At 37.5% G+C, this 11,952-nt stretch overlaps 1 protein-coding gene across 1 annotated transcript; it reads left to right on the top strand.

The window, feature by feature from the left end:
- Positions 1-673: 673 nt before the first annotated feature.
- sdc4 (syndecan 4) lies at positions 674-10,029 on the top strand. The gene is made up of 4 exons (XM_065279573.2): positions 674-911; positions 7,532-7,750; positions 7,973-8,168; positions 8,467-10,029. Exons 1-4 carry the CDS (start codon positions 855-857, stop codon positions 8,625-8,627), a joined length of 633 nt encoding a protein of 210 aa, XP_065135645.2. The 5' UTR covers positions 674-854; the 3' UTR covers positions 8,628-10,029.
- The last annotated feature ends 1,923 nt before the right edge of the window (positions 10,030-11,952 follow it).

The raw sequence follows: 11,952 nt of genomic DNA on the forward strand, positions 1-11,952 counted from the left end.
AAATGATGTTGCTGAATAAAGTGGGCTGAAGACTATAACAACTTTCTCCTTCATGTTGTAACACGAAAGAGTGTTTTCTCAAGTTCAGAGTCATGCTTGAATAGAAATGTTGCAATAAGACTCAGATTAGGTCATTTCTCCGTAAGTGGAAAACAGCAACAGACGCCTTTGCGGAAATGCCAGCCGTTAAATCCATTATGAAACAAAAGCAAATTTACATTCCTTGCTTGTGGGTTGTAATGTTTCGTTAAGACAATAAAAAGAAGAAACATGCATTGACAGGGACGTCAAAAATCCCTGAGGTTGTTGTTTTCCAGTTCTCTCGAAGGCAAGGGGAAGTACTCTCAAAATTTCCGGAAGTTTACGTCATGTACGTGATTTCCCCACACGTATGTATTTTCGTTTTACAAACAGTCTTTAATAAGCGAAACGTCAATACCTGTTGTATTTTTTTATTATATTAAATATTTTATTTTATTTTAAACTAAACTACATGGTTTTATTCATCTAAAAGTCACGTTAAAGTTTTAAACTATTGCGATCACGACGTAATGGTGCGTCTGGTGGAGTTTCTGTAAATTACGTCACGACTTTCCTAACTCCTGATTGGTCGTACTGGGAAAATGGGCGGGGGGTTGGGCTGCTGAATAAAAACCTCTTGGATCAATCAATACAGGACTATTGCATACCAACCAAGTGGATACAATAAGAACTGCGCGTTAAAACCAACTCTTCAAAACGGCATTAAACAGGACTTATTAAAATAAGGACTTATATTTTTTATTTCATACAGCGATTTACTTTGGAAATTGTGGACAACTTTCGTCTACAAGGCTTTTATATTTGAAGAGAAGATGTTGAAAGTTTACCTCACGTTGGTTTTGTTGGCGGCTGCTGTTTTCGCTGAATCGGTAAGTAACTTACAGATTATAAGATACCGAGTTAAATGAACATTCGCTTGAGTTAAATAAAGGTTTAAATATTTATATAAGTTAATCACATTCGTCGAGAAAGGTTTGTCTGTCAACTCTTCGTAGATTCGTGTCAAGCAAAACTGAGGCGATTGTTTTAGCTCACGCGTTAGCTCTCTGACAACAGAGCTGTTGAAACAACAAGGTTTTATTTGTTAAACTAAAGTAACTATTTAAATAATTATTTGTTTTTTTGTTTGTCAAACTCCTAACTCAGACAAACTCGTGTGATCTTTATTTCGCATTTAAGTTACCTATTTCAAGTAAGCTGGAGACAATCAAATAGCTTAACGTATCTTAAATTACTAATTCAGTTTTTGTGCTTTTATCTGTACAATTATATATTTTAGAGTGGGATTCTGGTGTTATTCACTAGCTCATTCTTGTTTGTTGAGTAACTTAATAAGTGGCGTTGGCTTTCATGTGACAGTTTTTGCCTGTAGGGATATGTAGGTCTGCATCCATTCTGGATTAGTCAGTTCACCAGGGTTAGTTTTCTATATTTTCTTTGTGAAATCAGTCACAGAATCACCTGTGGTTTGGATGCCAAAGCTTTGTGCAGGGTTTTTCTTTCATAATTCAGAAGAATAGCCGGGTGCAGATGTCTTTGCAGAAGGCAAAGAGTGGGGAGTTGGGCTGAAACACAAGACAAATGCCACCCAGTGTGCATGGTCAGTCAACTACACACATACACAAAGTCAAAATGCAAATGCTGTGGGCCTCCATTCTCTGAGACCTTTGGAAAGGTGTTACCAAACAGATCCCAGATCTTTATCTTCGATCCAACATGAGCAGAAGTAGCTTATGTCCTTGTTGACATGGGAATTATCTTGACCTTGTCTGGGAAGGTTTTATTGTGCAGTTTATAGTGAGAGTAAAAACAAATTAATGTATGCCATTGGGAAAAAGCTCATGTGTTTGTTTATCAGACTCGAGCGAAATGTAGTAACAAGCTTCCAAGCAAAATCCCTGTCCTTCGAGGCAAGAAAAGACGGCACATTCCTGAAAAACGCGCAGAAGTGTCTGTTCCTTTCATCCCCCTCCTTCGCCATTCTTTCGCGTTTTCCTGAGGAATTTGACCCCTCCTGACCTTGACCGGTCTTCTTTTGGGATTTCACACAGTTCGACGGATTTAAATGGGCTGTTTCTTTTATCCGGGTTCCCTCCTCTTTGGCCACTGGCTGGAGTTTGGCTAAAGCCCAGTATGATGCACTCCGTTTTAAATTCCTTGTTTTTTTGTTTTGTTTTGATTCGGCCCTGGGATTTATCACATTTGGATATTGGAGTGCAAATTTAACAGCCATTGTTAAACGGTAGGTATCCAGATGGGAGACGACTTTTAATGCGGAGTTACTGACTCATTTTGGAGTATAACAGTATGGGGGAAAGTCACGACCCTTGAATGAAAGATGCATTTTGTTAAATTTTAGACAGAATCGAAAATCTTTCTCGTTCTTTCCAACGTTTTTTTTTCTTGGGTGTATTTCAAGTGTGTTAAGCATCCAATAGCTATGCTAGGTGTCATGAATTAGGCATGAGGTGATTTGCACCTGAATAGGTTTGCTTTATTTATTCAATTAATTATATTTGGGGTGCGGTGCTTTCAAAAGGCCTTTGAAATGAACAAGATAAATACATTTAGCATGAATTCAATGGCATATGGAATGTTGGCAGTGAGGAAGAGTTTAGTTACTGCCAGGAGGTTAAACTTTTTAGTTGTCTTACAGTTACTCGGTATGTAGAAACTACGTTTGTAAAATGTTTCTTTGGATATTTATTTTAACAGCGCAATGCCAAAAAGCTGATGTTTGCGAGTCCAAAGGAATATCTAGAGGCCATGAAAAGGGAATTCTGTTTTCTGGAGTAATTTAGCAGACCACATCCGTAGCGGTTTACTTGTGGGGCTATTAACCATATGCCATCCAGGCTTTTCTTGGAAATCCTGATAGCAAACCAACTACCAGCTGTCCGTCATAACAGCAGCTTTTCGAGTTCCTGTAGTTTTTTCCAGACTGTCGTAAAGACGGAAACATTAGATAACACGGATGTTTTTGTTGTACATATTGGTACAGCATAATACACAGGGTGTGTTAGAAATCTCTGACAAAATGGTTGCATGCTTGTGTTAACACATGGGCCTTGGGTTTGTTCTGGTATTTTGAAGTCTGAATCATCTTAATCTTTTAGCAAGTTGACTTGTGAAGTACAGCTTCCCCCCATTAAATGACCTTTTCATCAAACCTTTTGTCTTATCTTAAAGTGTAAATGTTTGTGCTCATGAAAATACCCATTTCTTTAAGTAAACAAACACCCATTTGGGTGTTGGTCAGGTCTCCAGACTCCATTGGGTCTAATTACCCCTCCGATGTCTGTTCAAACACACAGTTCTCTTTTGCATCTATTGGCACTTTTACTACTAGTTTACATTATCCCATTTTTCAAGCGTTTTAGTGGTGCGGTATTGGTGGCGAAGCTTCATTTTGATCTGTAATTAAAAGAAAAGTTCCCAATTCCATGTCTATTCTTGTTGTTGCCATTTCACCCCAAAAGCAAATAAAAAAGTCCATTATGAGGACCACAGACATTATTTGCAATGTGACATATTTTTTAAACGCTTCCACCCATTCCCAACTCTCGGTATATTAATAGATAACAAAATATGATATTTTAATTAAAAATGTTTTATGTTAATATTTGTAACCCATTCAATTTGGGGTGAAATCTGCTCAATTGTTGTGAAAACAATGCGTCAAATTGTTTAGTTGTCCTTGATGCAATTTTCTTTTACATAAGTCTAATGTGGACACATAGCACCAAGCTTTATGACCCTGGTGTATTCATCAAGTTTTATAAATTTAAAGGGTTTAAATTTAACTCCAGGTTTTAACCAATCAGAGAAGCACTGATCTCATAATGCTTAAGGAACTTGTTAATACACCCGGATTGCTCATGTTTTCACACAGGCCTGAACACACAATGCAGATTGTTTGGCCTATTCAGAATGGCTCATTGTGTTTTAAACAGGCTTTGAGTTCATGGTGAGAATCTTCATTAATAAAAGCCACTGACATATACAAGGAAGATTCGCTCATACTTCCTGTGGGAAAGAAAGGAGGGTAATGACAGTGTTGCTGAATAGTCCTTTATGTTCGGTTCAGTTTGATTGGTTGTAGATTTTAAAGGAAATGGCCAATTATGTTTCCTTCACATCCCCTAAGGCTTTAGGGATTATGAACAGGTGTCAGGGTGAGAATTTGGAATGGAATTGAACAATGATGTAGCACTTGAGAGGCAGGTGAGTCTTTCCAGCTATTAATAGTACTTGTGAAGGTGGAAGGAATTCTTCTATCATGCCAGTGTGTTTGCGAAGCAGGACGTTCCCTATGTCCTGCATGAGGAACATCACAACTAGATCAGATGACAAAATCCGCAGGGAAAGCCGATTGGTGTCAGGGACATGTGTTCAATACTATTATGACCTAAAAAGACGTTGAGGAATCTTGATGCTAGCAGATAATATTGTTTGGATGGTTATAGCAGAAACTCCAGTTTTGCCAGTGTTTTAGTTATGCAAATAAGGTACTTGACTTTTAACGCAAAACTTATCTAAGTTTATTCAATTCAATGGTCGACCCGTGTCTTACCTTGTGATCACCATTGACTGTACGTTCTGTTTAACAACGTAATGGATGATTCACTTACTGCGATTGGCTCTTTTAACCCCTCCCAGTCGGACTCACTGAAACAGATGCCAGGCCATTTGTCAGCAGATGGTGAGATTAACTCTGCGCTTTGCTAGTCTTGACTCAGACCGGCTTACTAAGCTGGCTAATTTACACAGGCTGGAGTCACTTCCTGGCATTATAGTTCACTTTACGGATAAGGGCCTGGAGATGTCAATGTGCACTGAGCGTATTTGTCCCTTTTGCGTCTAGGAAGAACTACTGCATTGGTCGACCATAAGACCCATGTGGCGTTTGGCGCCGTTGATCCTAAACTCTGTGTGGCGTGTTTCGACTTGCTGATTTTGAATGATTGATTTTTATCAAATGCAAATTTGATAGTTACGGCAAAAACAGCATTTTAAGTGAATACCTCAAGTTGAACAAAAGAGAGCTTGTTTTGTCGCACATTGATTGTTTCTTTTAGATGCGGTTAAGGTTTTTTCCATTGCTATTACTGGGAAATGAACAGCAAAACATGTTTGTTTTCTGAGGGGCTTTCTTCAAAAGTCCAGGTTTAGTCTGTAGACTTTACTTTGGTTGGTGGGGGTTTGTTTAGTTCTATTCGAGTGCTGCTTATCCTTTTTACTAAGAAGTGAAGCGGTTGGTAGATTTTAAACATCGGTTTAAAGGAACCACAGTCTGTAGCCTCAACACCTTTGGATGGCATCCTCTGTACTTTCTCGTACGCTTCTTTTCTTTTAAATACCCCGAGCGGAGAATTTTTCAATGTGGGGGGATTTCAGCACTGTAAAACTGAAAACCATAAAGTATGTCGGTCTCTCGCCCCACACCCTCTTGTGGTTTCTGCCTTTCTTTTGCTCTCTCTCTCTCTTTCTCCCATTTTCTTTTATTATCTTTGAACAACAAAACAGGCTAGAGCTAACTTGCAGTTTCATGTGTCATCTGAATGATCCTAGTTTTCCTGGAAAATGAATCAGCCCCATTCCTTTACTCGGTCTTCATTTTTATAAACATCCTCCTTAGAGATGTTTAAGGTGTCAAGTGTGTCTCTACACTAACCATGGTAGTGGATGTAGTTATGTTGTTTTTTAAGTCAGTACGTTACAAAGTGTGCTTGCGGTACATAGCTTTAGAAAACTTGTCAGGTGATGGTGACTCAATGTTAGTTGGCAGGAGTACACACCTGTGTGTTAAAGATGTTTATGATTGTTTTTCCTGGTACGTGCAACTTTTCAATGAGTCATGTGTGATAAATGTAATTTTGACGGCGAGCATGAGAGGGAAAAAGATAAAGACCCCCAGCCCCTGTACCGTGAATTCTTTCATGATTTTACACAATGCCAGCAAACCTGCGCTAACTTGCTAACCTCTCTGATTCTTTTTGTGGTCAATCTTGAAGTGATTTCAGTACAAAATGTAAGGATAAATGTATTGCACCGGTTCAGACTTGTAGTCATGTTAGTTTGTAAAATTGAGTCACTACAACTTAGTTTTTTCCTATAATTAATTATACCACTTTATGGCTATTATATTCCTTTTTCCTAGTTTATTTCTGTCAATACTCCATAATATTAAAATGCTTTAAATGTGACTTTCAGTGTATTTTAATTGCATTATACATTTTTAGTCTTCATAGTTATTATGAGGGATTTATAACCATTTAAACCAGCCATAGAACAAAAACATAGGCTAAATATTAAGATTAAATAATAAAAGTAACTCTCGCAATTGTTTCTACTGTCCAGCCAATAAAAAAAGAGCTCTGATCTGTTTACATGACAGTGATGTAGTGAAAAACTGGAAAGTTCACATACAGATGACGAAGTTGTCAAAATGATCCATGTTTACACAGGTCGGAAGATAATTAAATCAGTTGGATTATGTATGCCAGGCCAGTAGGTGGCGATGCTACCTTGTAAAGTAGGGCTGCGTATTGCGATCAATTTGGCGATTCCATTTTTTGTGTGTGTATCAGTAAGTTTTCAATATTATAATAATTTTTTTGTTTTGAACACATTTGGGCCATCAGGCTATCCTTATGAGCCCTGCCTGAAGTAAAGCAAGCACATTTCTGAATCGATATTGTTTTGTTAAATTGAATATCGGTTAAAATTGGATGTGCTTTTTACACCAACCCAATTGTTGAAAAACAAGCCTGCGCACATACGTATTCAAATACAGTGTGATAAAAAACAAGCAATCAAAACAGTGAAATCATCAAGCAGTTTTGATTAAACACATAATATCCGTTGAAAAATCGTTGAGCCCTTGAGACTTGAATAGGTTTTCGAGACTTCCCTAGACAGCTCTTGAGAGTAAGCGAGACAGACACACAGTGAAATAAAGGGAAAACATATGAAACAAATCAAGGCATGCACTTTACTTCCTCCTTTTCTTCTAATCGGCTTTAGTCCATTACAGGGGTTTTCAGTTTAAAACCTCTTCACAGCTCTCAGTCAGAGGGGTCCGCTAACGTGATTATCATGATAATTGATTTGTCTCAGGTACTCAAAGTGTGTTTTCACGGTTGTCATAATGCCATAGACAAAGGTTTGGGCTGTAACCCAATTAACATTAAAGAGGTATATGGAAGACAAGCGAAACAAGATGAATCAATGTCATGATTTCATTCATTTTTGTCCATTTTCCAAAAAAACAGCATATTTTTTTAAATGTGCAATCTGCTTAAAGTTTAGAAGTACACCAGCGTACAGATGGTCTAACATAAATTGACTAAACACAACGTGTTCACTTTTTGATGTTTACTTAAATTACATTTTTAAGATACACATTCGTACGTTTTTCTTCAATAATGCACCGTAGATAAAATAGTGTCAAGCATATTGACATGTATTTTTAACCTTTTATCTGTAGGTACGAGAGACGGAAACGTGGGTACCTCTGAAAAATAAGTCGCCCCATGAGGACCTGGAGTCCTCAGGTGACTCCCCAAATGGAGATTTTGAGTTTACCAACATCACTCCGACCACCGATGATGAGGATGGCTTTGACGATGGGGACAACGATGATGATGATGACGATGATGAGATATCAGGCTCTGGAGATGTAGGAATAACAGATGAAGACTTGAAGGTAATTACTCATTGGCTGTTCGAAAATACAAATGAATGTAGCATGAAAACAAATGAATGTGCAAAATACACTTGTATTCAATGCAACAAGATTGTTTGTTTGTTTGTACTGCATCTATCCCAAACTAAGTATTATTTAATTCACTTTTAAATGATAAATGGCAGCTTTGAACCAACTGTGCTTGAATGTGAATTTTGTAGTGACTGTGCCCTTCTTTCCTAGAATGTATTCGATAACTGGATCCCTGATTCTGATATGCCGGTTCCTCCGAAACCCACTATTGACGAAAAAGTTCTGGTCAAGAACAACGAGGTCCTGCTTCGTGCACCAAGCCAAGATATTTACCAAAACAATAATAATGTGCTCATGTCCCAAGCTGACGATGACAGCATATTCCGCAATAAAGAAGTGCTTGCCGGTAAGACATTTTCCATGCTGTTCCTGGTTAGTTGTTTTTACATAAAGTGGCACCAAAAATGATTTGAACAAGTGCCAAGAGATCATTTTATTTTAATATCACGTGACCTTAAACCGAATGTTTCAAGTCATTTTAATAATAAAACCACAGATGTAGTTCTTTTAATTGTTAAAAGACTTCCTGTGAAACATTCTTCTTAATGTTGAAAGCGTCTTTAATCCATCTGTGGTTACACTGCAATATGGGCAGGAAGTGCGATTGATCACGCGTCCCTCACATATCTGTTTCTGTTTCACAGCTGTTATTGCGGGAGGAGCAGTCGGTCTCATCTTCGCCGTCGTCCTCATCGTCCTCCTCGTTCACTTCGTTCTCCGAATCAAGAAAAAGGACGAAGGAAGTTACGAACTCAGCAAGACGCCCATCTACAAGAAAGCCCCCACCGCGGAAATCTACGCATGAGCATACACACACATTCTCTTACTCCTTTGAACTATAAGCTCACACAGTGCCTCGCCCTAACGGGTCGCCACCAACCACAGGAAGACCTCACACGAATAATTATTCAGACTGGACTTTTGCATTGAAATCACATCAATCGTAACGGGACATGGAGAGGAGGGTGCCTGTTGCCAAACCGCTCCGTTTAAAAGATGTTTCTTGTCTTGTTGTTTCCGCACCCTCTCGTTTTGCTGAAGTTTATCGACTTTTTAATCGCACGCTCTCCTGCGTCTATTATTTTAAAACACTACATGGCGCAACGGAGCATTTGCAGGTTGAAGGGTTTAGGTCGCCGTTTGACAATTCGACCACCCACGTCTGTGTCGAGATCGGTGCTACGAGGGGTGGTCACTGTAGCCTTTGTTTTGTTTTGCAATGTTTTTTGTTTGTTTTTAAATCTGTGTGCTGTAAAATTTTTAAATTTTCTTATTAAACGTCAGGGGTGAAACCAAATTGAGCACACGCAGTATATCTTTGTTGTCGTGCTACGGTGTACTGTATTAAACGTATACCCATTTCAGCCATGGTGTTTGAGGATAATGTACATTCCACGTTTTGCATGTGGTAAATTGTGAGACTAGACCCACTACATTGCTGCTGGACTGTCAGCTAAGCTACTTTAAGGTACAGACATCATGCTGTCTTTTGATTCAATATCGGTTCATTGTGACAGATATTCAACATCCAGGGATCTGTAAATAGCCATTTAAATAAAATATGAAACTTCGGTACTTCTTGACAGCCTTTTATTTACCAAATATTTAAATGCCAAAATTGATTTTTCATTTTCTTTTTTGCATCCCGGTATTCGCTTTGGCACAGATCTGTTTGTGATAAACAGATACTCGCGTCTGTAGCTTTACAATAATGTTTGAGAACGATGACCAATGCTAGTACTAACTTTTGTCTTTTTTCAGTGTTTTGTAGATGTTCTTAATTCTCATTTTATTTTTTATTAATTTAACTGTCATATTTTATTGCCTGCCTTCAGGTCGGGGCTTTCCCCTTATCAGCTGTTGTACATGTGATTATTTTATTTTTTAGTTTTTTTTTATATATAAATATATAAACAGTAGTGCAGAAAAAATTAAAGGTTGTTAGTTATTCAACAGAGATTTTTCAAAAGAGTTTTTATTTCTGTTAGACATTTTAAGCCGAATCTATTTATGTTTTGTAGAAGGATGTTCTGGATTAGATGAGACAAACGTGAATGAGCCGTGTGGCGAAAGATGAATAGCAAATCTGCTGCTTTGTTTTGGTCGCATCCAGATAAAATCGCTGTTCTTATGAAGAAGTCAATGAATCATTGATTTCAACATGCAGGTTCTGATCTGTTGAAAATAAAGCTATTTTATGCACATAACCGCTGTCTTGATTTTTATTTAAAGATGCATTGTGTACATTTTAAAGGGATCTCTTCTCTATATTATTAGTGGTGTATAAAAGCCTTACATAATGAACTGTATTGTTTTAATTACCTTACAATGAGCCGTTTTTATCTACATACATAGAAGTTGCCTTCATGTTTCTACAGTAGCCCTAATCTCAGATTTTTGCAGCAAACCTCCTCCACCCCATCACCTCTCTATCCCAGTTAAGAGGGAGTGGTACTCTGGATTCGGGCTAACATTCTGAGCTCGGAGACTTGTACAGCTTGCCAAATATGCTTTTTTGTATTTAAATAAGTTAGTGTGAACTAGTGTTGCTTTCGTCAACGAAAAGTATGACGAAATATCCTCGTCAACGAACCTTTATCACGTGACGAAAAAGAGACGAGACGCAACGTAAATGCTGGTCATGTGACAAAAACTATAATAAAATGTATAATACAATATTGTTGACGAATAAAAACGAGACTAAAAGTGGTTTACTAAATAAAAACTATGTTAAAATGTGTCTTCATTTTCGTTGACCAAAACGAGACGAGACGAAATGTTATAACGTTATTTCGTCTAGCCATCTCCTGGCACCACGCCACCTGACTGCAAATTATCATGCGTGTTCAATGGCGCTCTGCAAATCGATCCGCAAAAATACGTAAACGTACCGCGAGAGCGATTAGAAACATGCAGAGCAGTCTGTTCTCGCGATGCTTTGATATCATACGCAATCCGTTTGCGCAGTAACACGCGACACGTCACGTCTGATGGCCAGCTGCGCCCGCGAATACACCGCCGCATCAAGTCTTCAAATGGAAACTAAAAGTCCAAAATGAAACCCCTGCATCGTTTTCAGGTGAGTTCACAAGCCTGTTAATATGTATAGCGTTGACTGCTGGCACCGCGAACTCATCTGTGTGATTTAAATAATATAACAATGTACCAGTTTGCATCTTCAATCGTTTAAATGACATGTGCTGCGTTGTGTTTTGAAGCATGGTAAATATATGCTAAAGACGTTGTTTTATAACTTATGTGCTAACAACAAGGGTCTGTGTCCTTATTTATTATTTGAATTAACTAAACTTGCTTAACTAAATGCTTAAGTGTTAAATCAATCAAACAGCTGTTTTATTAAGAACATAACCATACATACAAACTTTTGCTTTTGTTAATAGACATCTGATGTTTCTCAAAGCTGGCTTTTAATTTACTTACAAGAAAGATATTTAGTAATTCTCCAAAATTGCTTGGATTTATACTGACACGTAAAATTAGCTTTGTCACATTATAGTGCTATTTGCAACACAAATACAGATATACTATATTGCATATAAATTTTGTATAATTGTAGTTTGTGTTGCTGTCAAAATACAATTATAAATGATAACAATAGCATTTTAATAAAGTGCTATAACATTTTAATAAAGTGCTATTCTCACACATAGCCTACTATAGTTGTGATTTTGTTGTTGTTTTTTTAACTAAAGGTGGCACCACCGTAAAAGTCAGCTTATGGCACCCATCTGACCAGCAGTGGCCCTGTGTGTGTGTTTCTGCTTAGACTACTCTGTTTTGATTATGTAGACTTTAATGTAGGCTCTTTACCTACAGTCAAGGTTAAATAAAATTAAGTAAAATATATATATATCTTCAAATCAAGTAAATTCCAATCAGAGCATCTTCCATGTCTGAAATGGATGTATTCTTATATCTATGAAAATTTTGGTTTTGTCTATACTACTGCTAGGTACTTATACTATATTGACTGGGTTAAATAGAATTGCATTACTAAAAAGAGACTAAAATACAATTTTCATTGACTAAAACTAGACTAAAAATGTCACCAGTTATCGTCGACTAAAACTAGACAAAAATAGTCAAGGATAATTCTGACTAAAATAAGA

This window comes from Paramisgurnus dabryanus, chromosome 7 (genome assembly GCF_030506205.2).
Source record: "Paramisgurnus dabryanus chromosome 7, PD_genome_1.1, whole genome shotgun sequence".
Taxonomy (NCBI): domain Eukaryota; kingdom Metazoa; phylum Chordata; class Actinopteri; order Cypriniformes; family Cobitidae; genus Paramisgurnus; species Paramisgurnus dabryanus.